Here is an 18,435-nt window from a genome sequence, read left to right on the forward strand (position 1 = left end):
CTGATCTCCCTGTGCTATGCGGCTGCTTCCCACTAGCTATCCATTTTACATTTGGTAGTGTATATATGTCCATGCCACTCTCTCACTTTGTCACAGCTTACCCTTCCCCCTCCCCATATCCTCAAGTCCATTCTCTAGTAGGTCTGTGTCTTTATTCCCATCTTACCCCTAGGTTCTTCATGACCTTTTCTTTTTCTTAGATTCCATATATATGTGTTAGCATACAGTATTTCTTTTTCTCTTTCTGACTTATTACTTCACTCTGTATGACAGACTCTACGTCCATCCACCTCACTACAAATAACTCAGTTTCATTTCTTTTTATGGCTGAGTAATATTCCATTGTGTATATGTGCCACATCTTCTTTTATTCATCCGATGATGGACACTTAGGTTGTTTCCATCTCCTGGCTATTGTAAATAGAGCTGCAATGAACATTTTGGTACGTGACACTTTTTGAATTATGGTTTTCTCAGGGTATATGCCCAGTAGTGGGATTGCTGGGTCATATGATAGTTCTATTTGTAGTTTTTTAAGGAACTTCCATACTGTTCTCCATAGTGGCTGTACCAATTCACATTCCCACCAGCAGTGCAAGAGTGTTCCCTTTTCTCCACACCCTCTCCAGCATTTATTGTTTCCATATTTTTTGATGATGGCTATTCTGACTGGTGTGAGATGATATCTCATTGTAGTTTTGATTTACATTTCTCTAATGATTAATGATGTTGAGCATCCTTTCATGTGTTTGTTGGCAATCTGAATATCTTCTTTGGAGAAATGTCTATTTAGTTCTTCTGCCCATTTTTGGATTGGGTTGTTTGCTTTTTTGTTATTTAGCTGCATGAGCTGCTTGTAAATTTTGGAGATTAATCCTTTGTCCGTTGCTTTATTTGCAAATATTTTCTCCCATTCTGAGGGTTGTCGTTTGGTCTTGTTTATGGTTTCCTTTGCTGTGCAAAAGCTTTTAAGTTTCATTAGGTCCCATGTTTTTATTTTTGTTTTACTTCCATTTCTCTAGGAGGTGGGTCAAAAAGGATCTTGCTGTGATTTATGTCATAGACTGTTCTGCCTATGTTTTCCTCTAAGAGTTTGTTAGTTTCTGGCCTTAAATTTAGGTCTTTAATCCATTTTGAGTTTACTTTTGTGTAAGGTGTTAGGGAGTGTTCTAATCTCATACTTTTACATGTACCTGTCCAGTTTTCCCAGCACCACTTATTGAAGAGGCTGTCCTTTCTCCACTGTACATTTCTGCCTCCTTTATCAACGATAAGGTGACAATATGTGCGTGGGTTTATCTCTGGGCTTTCTATCCTGTTCCGTTGATCAATATTTCTGTTTTTGTGCCAGTACCATACTGTCTTGATTACTGTAGCTTTGTAGTATAGTCTGAAGTCAAGGACCCTGATTCCTCCAGCTCCGTTTTTCATTCTCAAGATTGCTTTGGCTATATGGGTTTTGTTGTGTTTCCATACAAATTGTGAAATTTTTTGTTCTAGTTTTGTGAAAAATGCCAGTGGTAGTTTGATAGGGATTGCATTGAATCTGTACATTGCTTTGGGTAGTAGAGTCACTTTCACAATGTTCATTCTTCTAATCCAAGAACATGGTATATCTCTCCATCTATTTGTATCATCTTGAATTTCTTTCATCAATGTCTTATAATTTTCTGCATACAGGTCTTTTGTCTCCTTAGGTCAGTTTATTCCTAGATATTTTATTGTTTTTGTTGCAGTGGTAAATGGGAGTGTTTTCTTGATTTCACGTTCAGATTTTTCATCATTAGTGTATAGGAATGCCAGAGATTTCTGTGCATTAATTTTGTATCCTGCTACTTTACCAAATTCAATGATTAGCTGTAGTAGTTTTCTGGTAGCATCTTTAGGATTCTCTGTGTATAGTATCATGTCATCTGCAAACAGTGACAGCTTTACTTCTTCTTTTCTGATTTGGATTCCTTTTAATTCCTTTTCTTCTCTGATTGCTGTGGCTATAACTTCCAAAACTATGTTGAATAAGAGTGGTGAGAGTGGGCAACCTTGTCTTGTTCCTGATGTTAGTGGAAATGCTTTCAGTTTTTCACCATTGAGGACGATGTTGGCTGTGGTTTTGTCATGTATGGCCTTTATTATGTTGACCAAGGTTCGCTTTATGCCTACTTTCTGGAGGGTTTTTATCATAAATGGGTGTTGAATTTTGTCGAAAGCTTTCTATGCATCTATTGAGATGACCATATGGTTTTTCTCCTTCAATTTGTTAATATGGTGTATAACATTGATTGATTTGCGTATATTGAAAAATCCTTGCATTCCTGGAATAAACCCCACTTGATCATGGTGTATGATCCTCTTAATGTGCTATTGGATTCTGTTTGCTAGTATTTTGTTGAGGATTTTTGCATCTATGTTCATCAGTGATATTGGCCTGTAATTTTCTTTCTTTGTGACATCCTTGTCTGGTTTTGGTATCAGGGTGATGGTGGCCTGGTAGAATGAGTTTGGGAGTGTTCCTCCCTCTGCTATATTTTGGAAGAGTTTGAGAAGGATAGGTGTTAGCTCTTCTCTAAATGTTTGATAGAATTCGCCTGTAAAGCCATGTGGTCCTGGGCTTTTGTTTGTTGGAAGATTTTTAATCATAGTTGCAATTTCAGTGCTTGTGATTGGTCTGTTCGTATTTTCTATTTCTTCCTGATTCAGTCTTGGCAGCGTTGTGCATTTCTAAGAATTTGTCCATTTCTTCCAGGTTGTCCATTTTATTGGCATAGAGTTGCTTGTAGTAATCTCTCACGATCCTTTGTATTTCTGCAGTGTCAGTTGTTACTTCTCCTTTTTCATTTCTATCGATTTGTCTTCTCCCTTTTTTTCTTGATGAGTCTGGCTAATGTTTTATCAATTTTGTTTATCTTCTCAAGGAACCAGCTTTTAGTTTTATTGATCTTTGCTATTGTTTCCTTCATTTCTTTTTCATTTATTTCTGATCTGATCTTTATGATTTCTTTCTTTCTGCTAACTTTGGGGGGTGTTTTTTGTTCTTCTTTCTCTAATTGCTTTAGTTGCAAGGTTAGGTTGTTTATTCAAGATGTTTCCTGTTTCTTAATGTAGGATTGTATTGCTATACACTTCCCTCTTAGAATTGCTTTTGCTGCATCCCATAGGTTTTGGCTCATCCTGTCTCCATTGTCATTTGTTTCTAGGTATTTTTTGATTTCTTCAGTGATCACTTCGTTATTAAGTAGTGTATTGTTTAGCCTCCGTGTGTTTGTATTTTTTACAGATCTTTTCTTGTAATTGATATCTATTCTCATAGCGTTGTGGTCGGAAAAGATACTTGATACAATTTCAATTTTCTTAAATTTACAGAGGCTTGATTTGTGACCCAAGATATGATCTATCCTGGAGAATGTTCCATGAACACTTAAGAAAAATGTGTGTTCTGTTGTTTTTGGATGGAATGTCCTATAAATATCAATTAAGTCCATCTTGTTTAATGTATCATTTAAAGCTTGTGTTTCCTTATTTATTTTCATTTTGGATGATCTGTCCATTGGTGAAAGTGGGGTGTTAAAATCCCCTACTATGATTGTGTTACTGTCGATTTCCCCTTTTTTGGCTGTTAGTATTTTTCTTATGTATTGAGGTGCTCCTATGTTGGGTGCATAAATATTTACAGTTGTTATATCTTCTTCTTGGATCGATCCCTTGATCATTATGTAGTGTCCTTCTGTGTCTCTTCTAATAGTCTTTATTTTAAAGTCTGTTTTGTCTGATATGAGAATTGCTACTCCAGCTTTGTTTTGGTTTCCATTTGCATGGAATATCTTTTTCCATCCCCTCACTTTCGGTCTGTAGGTGTCTCTAGGTCTGTCGTGTGTCTCTTGTACACAGCATATATATGGGTCTTGTTTTTGTATACATTCAGCCAGTCTGTGTCTTTTGGTGGGAGCATTTAATCCATTTACATGTAAGGTAATTATCGATATGTACGTTCCTATTCCCATTTTCTTAATTATTTTGGGTTTGTTATTGTAGGTCTTTTTCCTTCTCTTGTGTTTCTTGCCTAGAGAAGATCCTTTAGCATTTGTTGTAAATCTCGTTTGTTGGTGCTGAACTCTCAGCTTTTGCTTGTCTGTAAAGATTTTAATTTCTCCATCAAATCTGAATGAAATCCTTGCTGGGTAGAGTAATATTGGTTGTAGGTTTTTCTCCTTCATCACTTTAAATATGTCCTGCCAGTCCCTTCTGGCTTGCAGAGTTTCTGCTGAAAGATCAGCTGTTAACCTTATGGGTATTCCCTTGTGTGTTATTTGTTTTTCCCTTGCTGCTTTTAATATGTTTTCTTTGTATTTACTTTTTGACAGTTTGATTAATATGTGTCTTGGTGTGTTTCTTTTTAGATTTATCCTATATGGGACTCTCTATGCTTCCTAGACTTGATTAACTATTTCCTTTCCCATATTAGGGAAGTTTTCAACTAAAATCTCTTCAAGTATTTTCTCAGTCCCTTTCTTTTTCTCTTCTTCTTCTGGAACCCCTATAATTCAAATGTTGGTACGTTTAATGTTGTCCCAGAGGTCTCTGAGACTGTTCTCAGTTCTTTTCATTCTTTTTTCTTTATTCTGCTCTGCAGTAGTTATTTCCACTATTTTATCTTCCAGATCACTTATCTGCTCTTCTGCCTCAGTTATTCTGCTATTGATCCCTTCCAGAGTATTTTTTATTTCTTTTATTGTCTTGTTCATTGTTGCTTGTTTCATCTTTAGTTCTTATATGTCCTTGTTAAATGTTTCTTGCATTTTCTCCATTCTATTTCCAATATTTTGGATCATCTTTACTATCATTATTCTGAATTCTTTTTCAGGTAGACTGCCTATTTCCTCTTCCTTTGTTAGGTCTGGTGGGTTTTTATCTTGCTCCTTCATCTGCTGTGTGTTTTTCTGTCCCTCATTTTGCTTATCTTACTGTGTTTGGGGTCTCCTTTTTGCAGGCTGCAGGTTCGTAGTTTCCGTTGTTTTTGGTGTCTGTCCCCAGTGGCTAAAGTTGGTTCAGTGGGTTGTGTAGGCTTCCTGGTGGAGGGGACTAGTACCTGTGTTCTGTTGGATGAGGCTGAATCTTGTCTTTCTGGTGGGCAGGTCCACGTCTGGTGGTGTGTTTTGGGGTGTCTGTGGACTTATTATGATTTTAGGCAGCCTCTCTGCTAATGGGTGGGGTTGTGTTCCTGTCTTGCTAGTTGTTTGGCATAGGGTGTCCAGCGCTGTAGCTTGCTGGTCGTTGAGTGAAGCTGGGTGTTGTTGTTGAGATGGAGATCTCTGGGAGATTTTTGCCATTTGATATTACGTGGAGCTGGGAGGTCTTTTGTGGACCAGTGTCCTGAAGTTGGCCCTCCCACATCAGAGGAACAGCACTGACTCCTGGCTGCAGCACCAAGAGCCTTTCATCCACATGGCTCAGAATAAAAGGGAGAAAAAGTAGAAAGAAAGAAGGAAAGAAGGAAGGAAGGAAGGGGACAATAAAATAAAGTAGGATAAAATAGAATAAAGTTATTAAAATAAAAAATAATTATTAAGAAAAAAATTTTTTAAAAAAGTAAATAAAAAAGCAAAAACAACCCCGACGGATAGAACCCTAAGACAGATGGTGAAAGCAAAGGTATACAGAGAAAATCTCACACAGAAGCATACACATACACACTCACAAAAAGAGGAAAAGGGGAAATAATAATAAATCTTGCTCTCAAAGTCCACCTCCTCAATTTGGGATGGTTTGTTGTCTATTCAGGTATTCCACAGATGCAGGGTACATCAAGTTGATTGTGGAGATTTAATCAGCTGCTCCTGAGGCTGCTGGGAGAGATTTCCCTTTCTCTTCTTTGTTTGCACAGCTCCTGGGGCTCAGCTTTGTATTTGGCCCCGCCTCTGCGTGTAGGTTGCCAGAGGGCGTCTGTTCTTCGCTCAGACAGGACGGGGTTAAAGGAGCAGCTGATTCGGGGTCTGTGGCTCACTGAGGCCGGGGAATGGGAGGGACACGATGCAGGGCGAGCCTGTAGCGGCAGAGGCCGGCTTGACGTTGCACCAGCCTTAGGCGCGCCATGCATTATCCCCCGGAAGTTGTCCCTGGATCCTGGGACCCTGGCAGTGGTGGGGTGCACAGGCTACCCGGAAGGGAGGTGTGGATAGTGACCTGTGCTCGCACACAGGCTTCTTGGTGGCGGCAGCAGCAGCCTTAGCGTCTCATGCCCGTCTCGGGGGTCCGCGCTGTTAGCTGCAGTTCACTCCCCTCTCTGGAGCTCCTTTAAGCAGCGCTCTTAATCCTCTCTCCTCACACACCAGGAAACAAAGAGGGAAGCAAAAGTCTCTTGTCTCTTTGGCAGATCCAGACTTTTCCCCAGACTCCCTCTGGGCTAGCCGTGGTGCACTAACCCTGTGCAGGCTGTGTTCACGCTGCCAACCCCAGTCCTCTCCCTGTTACATTATTTATAATAGCAAATCACCTGCTAATGTTGGAGGGTCTCCTGCAGAGGCAGGGGGTGGCTGTGGCTCACCGTGGGGACAAGGACATTGAGAGGAGAAGTTCTGGGAAGTACTCCTTGGCGTGAGCCCTCTCATTTTGTTTTTTAATTGTTGGAATATAGTTGCCTTACAATGTTGTGTTAGTTTCAGGTGTATGGCAGAGTGATTCAGTTATGTGTGTGTGTGTGTGTGTGTGTATACACACACACACACACACACACACACATATATTTTTCTGATTCTTTTCCTATATGGGTTATTACAGAGTACTGAGTGTAGTTTCCTTGCTATACAGTAGGTCCTTGTCATTTATTTTATATATACTGGTTTATATACATTAATCCCAAACTCCTGGTTTATCCATCCCCTTCACCTATTCACTCCTGTTTTAGGGAGTGTCCTAATTTCATTCTTTTACACGTGGTTGTCCAGTTTTCCCAGCAGCACTTATCGAAGAGACTGTCTTTTCTCCATTGTATATTTTGGGATTCTTTATAAAAGATTAATTAACCACAGGTATGTGGGTTTATTTCTGGATTTTCCATCCTCTTCCATTGATCTGTATTTCTGTTTTTGTGGCAGTACCTTACTGTTTTGATGACTGTAGCTTTGTACTATAGTCTGAAGTCAGAGAGCCTGATTCCGCCAGGTCCATTTTTCTTTCTCAAGATTGCTTTGGCTATTTGGGGTCTTATTTGTTCCCATCCAAATTTTAAAATGTTTTGTTCTAGTTCTGTGAAAAATGTCATTGGTAATTTGATGGGGATTGCATTGAGTCTGTAGATTGCCTTAGGTGGTATAGTCATTTTGATTCTTCCAGTCCAGGAGCATGGTATATTTTTCTGTTTGTGTCATCTCTGATTTCTTTCATCAACGTCTTATAGTTTTTGGAGTGCAGGTCTTTGCCTCCTTAGGTAGGTTTATTCCTAGGTATTTTATTCTTTTTGATGCAATGATAAATGGGATTGTTTCCTTAATTTTTCTTTCTGATCTTTTGTTGTTAATGTGTAGAAATGCAACAGATTTCTGTGTATTAAAAATCTTGTGTCCTGCAACTTTACTGAATTCATTGATGAGCTCTAGTAGTTTTCTGGTAGCATCTTTAGGATTTTCTATGTATAGAATCATGTCATATGCAAACAGTGACAGTTTTACTTTTTTTCCAATTTGGATTCCTTTTATTTCTTTTTCTTCTCTGATTGTTCTGGCTAGGTCTTCCGAAAGTATGTTGAAAAAACGTAGCAGAAGTGGACATCCGTATCTTGTTCCTGATCTTAGAGGAAATGCTGTCAGCTTTTCACCGTTGACTATGATGTTAGCTGTGGGTTTGTCATATATGGCCTTTATTATGTTAAGGTAGGTTTCCTCTGTGCCCACTTTCTGGAGAGTTTTTATCATAAATGGTGTTGAATTTTGTCAAAAGCTTTTTCTGCATCTGTTGATGCATGTTGGGATGGTCATATGGTTTCTTTATTTTTTGTTAATGTGGTATATCACACTGATTGTTTTGCGGATATTGAAAATTCTTTGCATCCCTGGGATAAATCCCACTTGGTCATAGTGTATGATCCTTTTAATGTGTTTTTGGATTCTTTTTGCTGGTATTTTGCTGAGGATTTTTGTGTCTATGTTCATCAGTGATATTGGCCTGTAATTTTCTTTTTTTGGTATCTTTGGTTTTGCTATCAGGGTAATGGTGGCCTCATAGAATGAGCTTGGGAGTGTTCCTTCCTTTGCAAATTTTTGGAAGAGTTTCAGAAGAATAGGTGTTAACTCTCCTCCTCTCTGTGTTTGATAGAACACACCTGTGGTCCTGGACTTTTGTTCATTGGAAGATTTTTAGTCACAGTTTCAAATTCAGTACTCCTGATTAGTCTGTTCATATTTTCTGTTTCTTCCTGGTTCAGTCTTGGGAGATGGTACCTTTCTAAGAATTTTTCCATTTCTTCTAGGTGGTCCATTTTATTGGCGTATAGTTGCTTGTAGTAGTCTCTTATGATCCTTTGTATTTCTTTGGTGTCTGTTGTAACTTCTCCTTTTCCATTTCTAATATTATTGATTTGGATCCTCTCCCTTTTTTTCTTGATGAGTTTGGCTAAAGGTTTATCACTTTTGTTTATCTTTTCAAAGAACCAGCTTTTAGTTTCATTGATCTTTTCTACTTCCTTCATCTGTAGTTCATTTATTTGTGCTGTGATCTTTATGATTTCTTTCCTTCTACTAACTTTGGATTTTGTTTGTTCTTTCTCTATTTGCTTGTTTTCATATCCATTCAGCCAGTCTAAGTCTTTTAATTGGAGCATTTAATCCATTTACATTCAAGGTAATTACTGGTATGTATGTTCCTATTGCCATTTTGTTAATTGTTTTGTGTTTGTTTTTGTAGGTTTTTTTCCTTCCCTTCCTCTTTTGTTCTTATGTGATTTGATGGCTGCCCTTAGTGTTGTGTTTGGATTCCTTTTTCTTTTTTGTGTGTATATGTATTGTAGATTTTTGGTTTGCAGTTCCCATGATGTTTTGATATGGCAGGCTACATATATACAAAACTGTACTCTTGTCTTCTCACGATTGCTGGTTTTCATGTCATATTTGTGTGTGGATGATTTCCTACTTTTACTGTATGCTTGCCTTTACCAGCGAGCTTTACCATTCCTCATTTTCTCGTTTCTAGTTGTGACCTTTTCTTTTTCGCCTAGAGAACTTCATTTAGCATTTGTTGCAAAGCTGGTTTGGTGATGCTGAATTCTTTTAGCTTTTGCTTGTCTGTAAAGCTTTTGATTTCTCCACTGAATCTGAACAAGAGCCTTGCTGGGTATTCTTGGTTATAGGTTTTCCTTTTCATCACTTGAAATATATTGTGCCACTCCCTTCTGGGCTGCAGAGTTTCTGGTGAGAAATAAACTGATAACCTTATGGGGATTCCCTTGTATGTTATTTGTTGCTTTTCCCTTATTGCTTTTAATATTTTTTTCTTTGTTTTTTATTTCTGTCAATTTGATTACAGTGTGTCTCAGCAAGTTCCTCCTTGGGTTTGTCTTGTATGAGACTCTGCACTTCCTGGACTTGGGTGACTATTTCCTTTCCCAGGTTAGGGAAGTTTTCAGCTATTATCTCTTCAAATACTTTCTCAGACCCTTTCTCTCTCTCTTCTCCTTCTGGGACACTTATAATGGGAATGTTGGTGTTTTTAACGTTGTCCCAGAGGTCTCTTAAATTGTCCTCATTTCTTTTCATTCTTTTTTCTTTATTCTCTTGTGCAGCAGTGATTTCCCACCATTCTGTCTCCCAGTTCACTTATCTGTTCTTCTGCCTCATTTATTCTGCTATTGGTTCCTTCTAGTGTATTTTTCATTTCAGTTATTGAATTGTTCTACTCTGTTGTTTATATTTTTTAGCTGTTTGTTAAACATTTCTTGTCTCTTCTCGGTGTGTGCCGCCATTCTTTTTCAGAGATCTTGAAACATCTTTACTGTCACTACTCTGATTTCTTTTTCAGGTAGATTGTCTATCTCCACTTAACGTAGTTGTTCTTCTGGGGTTTTATCTTGTTCCTTCATCTGGAACATATTCCTCTGCTTGTCCCATTTTGTCTAACTTTTTGTGTTTGCGATCCCACAGGCTGCGGATTGTAGTTCCTCTTGCTTCTGATTTCTGCCCCCTGGTGGGTGAAGCTGGTCTAGAGGCTTGTGCAGGTTTCCTGGTGGGAGGGATTGGTGCTTGCCCACTATCAGGTGGAGCTGGGTCTTGTCCATCTGGTGCACAGGGACTTGTGGAGGGGTGTGTTTGGAGGCGGCTGTTGACTTAAGATGACTAGGCAGCCTGTCTGCTGATGGGCGGGGCCATTCCCCCATCCTGTTGCTTGTTTGTGCTGAGGTGTCCCAGCACTGGAGCCTAAGGCTGTTGGGTGGGGCCGGGTCTTGGTGTCAAGAAGGCTGCCTCCAGGAGAGCTCACGCCGATGAGTACTCAGTGTTACCTCTGCCACCAGTGTCCTTTTCTCCACAAAAGTGAGCCACAGCCACCCCCCACTTCCTCGGGAGACCCTCCAAGACCAGCGGGTAGGTCTGGCCCAGGCTGATATGAAGTCACTGCAGTTTTCCCTGGGTCCCGGTGTGCATGAGACTATGTGTGCACCCTTCAAGGATGGAGTCTCTATTTCCCCAGTCCTGTGGAGCTCTTGCACTCAAGCCCCGCTGGCCTTCAAAGCCAGGTGCTCTGGGGGCTCCTCCTCCTGATGCTGGGCCCTCAGGCTGGGGAGCCTGATGTGGGGCTCAGAATTCTCCCTCCTCTGGGAGAACCTCTGCGATAATAGTTATTTTCCAGTTTGTGTGTCACCCACCCAGCTGGTGTAGGATTTGATTGTATTGTGAATGTGCCCCTCCTACCATCTCCTTGCGGCTTTTTCTTTGTCCTTGGATGTAGAATATCATTTTGGTAGGTTCCATTCTTTTTCTGTTGATGGTTTTTCAGCAGTTAGTTGTGATTTTGGTGTTTTCATGAGAGGAGGTAAGGAGGTGAGCTCAAGTCCTACTCCACTATCTTGTCTCCAACCCCACCCACTTTTCCTACTTTACTCTCTTTGGTACTTACAGAACTGTATTAGCAAATATTAGCTTTTCGTGCGTCATCAACTTTCTTGTCCCATACAAGGTGGTAAGGGACTAGGAATCAGTTCAGCAAGCAGTGGATGAGGGGTGGTTGAGCGGATTGGCTCAGGAATCAGAGTCCTGTGCTGTGGAGCTCACGGTGGTGGGCAGGCTGTGGGAGGGAAGCTCCAGCAGGGAGCGAGGCAGAGGCCCTGGGGACGGTGCTCGCTCTGTGAAGGCCGTTTTAGTCACTCGTGTGTTCCAAAGTAGATCTAGTAAGGCTCCTGCCACTTTTAGAATTAAAATTCGTTACTACAAGTTTGCTTATTAGAGACACGTTGTAGCTTACCATTGCGAGGGAATTTTACTTCATAGTGATGGGCATGCTTCTGGAGCAAAGTGAAATCCATGTGAATAAAGCTTTGACAACAGTTGTATGAAATGACTTATTTTGGTGTTCCTCATTTTGTTTATTTTAGTAAGTAACAAAGAGGGTCTTTGATACCTTCCCAGAGATGAAAGGATGTTTTCTTCCCATTCATTCCACTTTATAATGAGAGGCCTTGCTTTAGGTGTATATGGTCTTTTTTTTGGGGGGGGGGGTGTTTATTTGGCCATGCCATGAGGTATGCGAGATCTTAGTTCCCCGACCGGGGATTGAACATGGGCCCTCAGCAGTGAAAGTGCAGAGTCCTAACCACTGGACCACCTGGGAAGTCCTGTATATGTTTCTAAGAGAAACTGTTTTCTTTGACCTTAAGAAGGAGATTGGGTCATATTTCAGGTCCCTATAATCAAAGATTCCCTTTACATTAGCGTAGTATTTTTGTGGGGCTGTGACTCTTGTGGGATCTTAGTTCCCTGACCAGGGATTGAACCCTGGCCCTCAGCAGTGAAAGCATGGAGTCCTAACCACTGGACTGCCAGGGAATTCCTCTTCCTTAAAAGAGTCAGTACTTAATAAATGTTTGTTTAGTGAGTGATTGCATTTATATCATGCAGTATTTCTCTAGGCTGCTAAAGTGAGTGGTCATGTAAATCATTCATTTAAATGATTTATTGATAAACAGTTATCGTACAATCTCTGGGTTCCCTGTTCCACTTGAAGATAATTGTATCTTAAAATATTCTGTCATTTTAGCTTCTGAAAATGCTTCTCAAGATAGAAACTCAGAGCAAATGGCTGAAGTGCACATAGACATTAGGAAGCTCCTACAGTTCCTTGCTGGACAACAAGTAAATCCTACAAAGGCCACATGCAGTAAGTTTGCATTTTGATTCGTTTTTCACACTTCAAGTACTTTCATCAACTGTAGTCTTAAGCGTTGTGTGCAGTTTCGTAAATGCAGGGAACAGCTCGGTCACTGGTGGACTCCAGTTTTCTGGGGTAGTCGGGTATTTGGGTTTTCCCGGCCAATGGGTGTGGGCTGCTTTGCCTGGCATCATGTGTGAGTCTGCACCTGGAGAGAAGCTGCATGTGGGCAGGGACGTCCAGCCCAGTCTTGCTGTGTTCCTCTAACCTTACGTATGTGGAATCTCTGATACCGCTGGGCTTGGATTTAAGTTTCCATCTCAAAGCATTTCTTTCCTTCCTGTGTCTGAGCCTGACTTGTTGCAGTAGTCCAGTGTCTTGCCATCTGTGCTTCCTCTTGACTCCTGACTTTTAACAGTGGTTGGCTCTGCTGCCCGCCTCTGGGGAGCTCTCCCCGCCGCCCTCAGTCTCCACCACCACCTCTGTGTGTGCAGCATGTCTTCTGAAGTGTCCTTCTGCTGGTCCCCTGTGTCCCTTCCCAACCTCCCATTCTCTTGGGACTGGTCTCTCAGCAGCCTGGGCATGTGCTCTTTGTTTGCCTTTCTCCTGCTGCCTGGCTCGTTCTAGCTTCAGCCAGCTTTCCTCAGGTTTGGCCTTCCCCATGGCTCCCCCTGCAGCTCCTGCCCTCGGTGGTATGGCCCTGGCAGCTGGGCTGCTTTCATGCTGCGGCCACTCCTCTTCCTCTTGTCTGGCTTCTCTTTTTGGTCTTGGGCCCCATGCCTCGGTGCTCACCTTAGGCTGCATGGTGCCTGCCCTTGCAGGCTGCCTTCTGCTCTCTAACAAGGCCCTGCATGCTTGGCTCTTCTCAGCACACTCAGGGCACCTGCTGATGGGAAGCTGCTTTTTTCCTGGAAGGATGGTGACTTGGGTACATGTGGCTTCTGGGAAGTCTGCCCTGTGGGTTTTTCCTTGGAGACCTTGGCCTGTTCCTCGGCAGCAGGTGAGCCAGCCTGGGCCAGGCCCCTGGTTTGGCATTGGCTGGGCCAGTTGAGACCAGTCACCTTGGGAGGGCCTGGGTGCTCCAGGAGAGGCTTGGGGGAGAAACTGCTACAGTGTTCAGGGTTGAAAGTGTGTGTGCGGAATGGGTCTCGATGGTAATGGATTTCCTCTCTGCCTAGATATTGTGAAGAACAAGATTGTTCATTTTGACCTGCTCCATGAAGACGTCTCCCTGCAGTATTTCATCCCAGCGTTGTCGTAACCCCACCTATGGGATCGGGGAGCTCAGGGACTTTGGTCTGGACCTGAAGAGGCCGTAGGGCGATGTGTTCTAAGTCATTTGTCTCTGTCCCAACAGCAGTGAAATCCTATGTATTTTTACTTTTTTTCCCTTCTATAATATTTTAACTAGAAATTGAATTAATGAATTAATGAAACACAGTTGGATAAACATTTCTTCATATTATTTCTTTATTATGTCTGCTTTGTTTTGCCTTTAAGACGTTGAAAACAAAAGTTAAAATTTATTTATTCATACTTTAAACTTTCTTATTAAAGTTGTAAAAATCCTCCTGTGTTTCAAATTGGTGTAGTAATCAAAACTGGCAAAGACAATGTTTGCTGAGCCTGGCACTTTTCCCCAAAGGCACTGTCTCCAGCTCAGCATGTCACTGTGGGAACAGACCTGGGGCACTTAAGTTTCCGTGTGCTTGGAGCTCAAGAAGGTGAGGACGGCCCTCCTGCCACCTCTGTCCCACAGAGCGGACCCCGCAGAGCATCTTGGGGTCGGGCTGCACTTGGTGCGGCCTTGTCATGACGCCCATGGACACTGGAGTTGGCCCCTGTGGTGCCGTGAGGTGGTCCCGCTGCCCCAGCTCCCAGTGTCTCCCTGAGGCCGGTGTGGTCTCAGTTGTCATCTCACAGTTCTTTCTTCCACAGTGCATTGAGTCTGCCATTCTGGAAAGGGGAGAAGCAAACGAGACTTCGGTCAGGGTCAGTAGTCAGTGAGGACCCACATTTGTGTTTGGACGTCACAGCTGGTGCAGGTCCTGGCAGGCCTGCATTCTTCTCCTCCCAAAGGCATCCTGCATCATAATTCCTGTCATGATTGAGTTGCGCTTGTCCTGTGTGGGTGGACATCATAAACACCATCTCAGCATCACACTGCAGAACTGAGAAATGAGGCAGTTGCTTAGGATAAGAGGAAGAAATGGAACATCAGCAAAATTGAAAAATTATTTTATGTGTTTTTCCTATTGTTTGGTAAAAACCAGTGTATTTGGATGACTTCCAGTGCTCACTAATGTTAGTTCCAATGGGATGTAATATTCTGTTAAGCTAACACTTTAAAATCAGAATCAGGATATTATTTGAATTTTGAAGCCTCTCTCCTGTCTGTGGCTTATAGCAAACTAATTCCAGTTGCGGTGATAAAATTTAAAACTCATTACGTACAATGAAGCAACACTTGAAAGTAGTTTTATAAAACGTAGATTTCTGTTAAAATGTGGTAGCGACTCACCAATCTGGAAAACTCGCTATTTCTGATTGTTTAAATGATGATTTATAACGTATAATGAAGATAATCTAGGACTCTTTAGCGTAAGTTAATAATAACGGAGCACATCTCCTCATCTGCATTACACAACATGCCTTCAAGTTTTGTCTCTCAAGAATTTAACATGCATCCTTTGGCCTCCCACTGTCCGGGGTCAGATATGGTGGTCCTGAGGAGGACGCGTGGGCAGGACCTGTCCCGATCAGAGCAGTATGGACCCTGAGGAGCTCGAGCGACCTGCCCTGCGCCACACCGCTGGTGGCAGGGGTGGGATTCGAACACAGGGATTCTGATTTCCCTTTCCCTCGCTTCTGCTACGTGACCAGAATAGAGAATAATACGTTTCAGAGTTAACAGTAACCAACCATTTTGGGAATCTGGAAAGAACGTCTTAGTTTTTTTTTTAACATCTTTATTGGAGTATAATGGCTTTACATTGTTGTGTTAGTTTCTGCTGTATAACAAAGTGAATCAGCTATACATATACATATATCCCTATATCCCCTCATTCTTGTGTCTCCCTCCCACCCTCCCTATCCCACCCCTCTAGGTGGTCACAAAGCACTGAGCTGATCTCCCTGTGCTATGCGGCTGCTTCCCACTAGCTATCTGTTTTACGTTTGGTAGTGTATATATGTCCATGCCACTCTCTCACTTTGTCCCAGCTTACCCTTCCCCCTCCCCGTGTCCTGAAGTCCATGCTCTAGTAGGTGTGTGTCTTTATTCCCATCTTGCCCCTAGGTTCTTCATGACCATTTTTCTTTCTTTTTTTTCTTAGATTCCACATATATGTGTTAGCATATGATATTTGTTTTTCTCTTTCTGAATTACTTCACTCTGTATGACAGACTCTAGGTCCATCCACCTCACTACAAATAACTCAATTTCGTTTCTTTTTATGGTTGAGTAATATTCCATTGTATATATGTGCCACATCTTCTTTATCCATTCATCTGTTGATGGACACTTAGGTAGTTTCCATGTCCTGGCCATTGTAAATAGAGCTGCAATGAACATTTTGGTACATGACTCTTTTTGAATTATAGTTTTCTCAGGGTATATGCCCAATAGTGGGATTGCTGGGTCGTATGGTAGTTCTATTTTTAGTTTTTTAAGGAACCTCCATACTGTTCTCTATAGTGGCGGCACCAATTTACATTCCCACCAACAGTGCAAGAGGGTTCCCTTTTCTCCACACCCTCTTCAGCATTTATTGTTTCTAGATTTTTTGATGATGGCCATTCTGACTGGTGTGAGGTGACACCTCATTGTAGTTTTGATTTGCATTTCTCTAATGATTAGTGATGTTGAGCATCCTTTCATGTGTTTGTTGGCAATCTGTATATCTCCTTTGGAGAAATGTCCATTTAGGTCAGCTGCCCATTTTTGGATTGGGTTGTTTGTTTTTTTGATATTGAGCTGCATGAGCCGCTTGTATATTTTGGAGATTAATCCTTTGTCCGTTGTTCATTTGCACATATTTTCTTCCATTTTGAGGGTTGTCTTTTTGTCTTGTTTATGGTTGCCTTTGCTGGGCAAAAGCTTTTAAGTTTCATTAGGTCCCATTTGTTTATTTTTGTTTTTATTTCCATTTCTCTAGGAGGTGGGTCAAAAAGGATCTTGCTGTGATTTATGTCATAGAGTGAAGAATGTCTTAGTTTTAAATCTGCTATGATAAAGTAAGTTTACATGCAATTTTTTTTTTTTTGCGGTACGTGGCCCTCTCACTGCTGTGGCCTCTCCCGTTGCGGAGCACAGGCTCCGGACGCGCAGGCTCAGCGGCCATGGCTCACGGGCCCAGCCTATCCGCGGCATGTGGGATCCTCCCAGACTGGGGCACGAACCCGTGTCCCCTGCATCGGCAAGCGGACTCTCAACCACTGCACCACCAGGGAAGCCCTACATGCAATTTTTAAAATGTCATAAAACCAGATATAATTTCCCTCAGCTCTGCATAGTGTTCATTTAGGGAGACCTGATTTGGACTGTTTTATGGATGGCTTAGGTTTTCTCTGCATGGACGTGGCCGAAGGGGGCCTTCCTTGGAGTGGCAAAGCCGGGTCTCCTCCTGACTGTCAGCAAGTCTGGCAGCTCAGTGTCTGCCTCAGCCGTTGCTCCCGCAGAGCTGCTCAGAGCTGCTGAGTGAGGGTGGCCCTTCCTCCCATGGGGGAGGTAGCAGATGTGGCGACCTGGGGAGACAACGGTGCTGCTGTACAGAACAAGTATCCCAGGGCAGAATATCACTAGGTCAGGAAATAGCAGTTTAGTCCGTTTAGAAGAAAGAATATAATTTGAGAAATTAACTTATTTCAAGACTGACATCTCCCGATGTTGAGGTCTCTTCTTAACCTGCTCTCTGGGTTTTAGAGACATGCTTTGGCTGGCTGCGATTGTGGAAGGAGCTGCTGTGTGGAGGGCTGTCCTGGGTGGTCCTGCTCAGGCCCACGTTGCTTTGGGCACATGTCTGGGCTAAGTTTGGGGGCCATCCTGTATTGGGTCCGGGATGTCTAAGAATCCAAGCACCTCATCCACCTACATGCGGGGCCCACCTGCCCACCGTGATCCCCAGGGCCTGGTGGAGGCGGCCTGGAATGTGGCCTCAGCATCAGTCCTGCGCTGGAATTCTGGCTCTGCCCCAGGAGCGGGAGGTGTTTGATGGCTTCGTGTCCTTGGCGGATGCTGTCCGATGAGCAAGAGCGTCGTTTTGAAGAGATGCGGTTGTGTCCCTTTATGTGGATTCTAGTGGGGGTTCGAAAGGAAGCTTGGGCGTTTCTGTGTTTTTACAGCTTCTTCTCAGTGCAGGGGGTAAGAACCACCTGTTGTGAGGTGATCAGGGAGATACGTCGTCCCCTCAGACACTGCTATGGGAGTGTGACTTGATAGCACTTTTTTTGGAGTCCAGTTTGGCATTTACTATATATGGAAAGCCTTAAAATGGTATGTACTGTTTGATTAAATACTCATTAAATACTCCTTATAGGAATTTACATACATATTCAAAGGTGTTTTTTATACTCTTATACTGAAAAAAACATGAAATAGGTGATTGGTTAAACAGTCTCTATTTCATACTCTGAAAGTAATGTTACAGGGACTTCCCTGGTGGTCCAATGGTTAAGACTCTGCACGTCCAATGCTGGGGACATAGGCTTGATGCACGGTCGGGAACTAAGATCCCACATGCCACGCAGTGTGACCAAAAAAATAAAAGTAATGTTACAGAAAAAAATATACTGATATGGCAAAATGTTTATGACTTAAAGTTACAAAAGCAGACCAGGCATTAGTGTGTACCATCTGATCCCAGTTTGAAGAATACTAATGTACATGTGTATGTATGAGAAAAAGATTGGGGAGATAGGCACCAGTACTTAAACTTGGTTATTTCTGGATGTTTTATTTCAATTTTTGTAAATTAAGTATTTTCTAAAACCTTTATAATTTGCTTTGTTGGAACATATGTATATGTATAACTGATTCACTTTGTTATAAAGCAGAAACTAACACACCATTGTAAAGCAATTATACCCCAATAA

At 42.0% G+C, this 18,435-nt stretch overlaps 1 protein-coding gene across 2 annotated transcripts in view; it reads left to right on the plus strand.

Moving 5' to 3' along the window:
- The window catches only part of HUS1 (HUS1 checkpoint clamp component), a 29,776-nt gene extending 15,866 nt beyond the window's left edge, over positions 1-13,910 (plus strand). The window contains exons 7-8 of one of the 2 annotated variants that reach the window (XR_004475790.2): positions 7,719-7,862; positions 12,232-12,351. Coding sequence is in view for 1 of the 2 variants with exons in the window: in XM_004277942.4 (XP_004277990.1) it covers positions 12,232-12,351; positions 13,521-13,603 (203 nt within the window). In the remaining variant the exon portion in view is untranslated. Of the gene's footprint in view, positions 1-7,718; positions 7,863-12,231; positions 12,352-13,520 lie in introns of those variants that run through there. The other variant, XM_004277942.4, reaches the window with a different exon arrangement.
- Positions 13,911-18,435: the final 4,525 nt, after the last annotated feature.

Source organism: Orcinus orca, chromosome 9 (genome assembly GCF_937001465.1).
Source record: "Orcinus orca chromosome 9, mOrcOrc1.1, whole genome shotgun sequence".
Lineage (NCBI taxonomy): Eukaryota > Metazoa > Chordata > Mammalia > Artiodactyla > Delphinidae > Orcinus > Orcinus orca.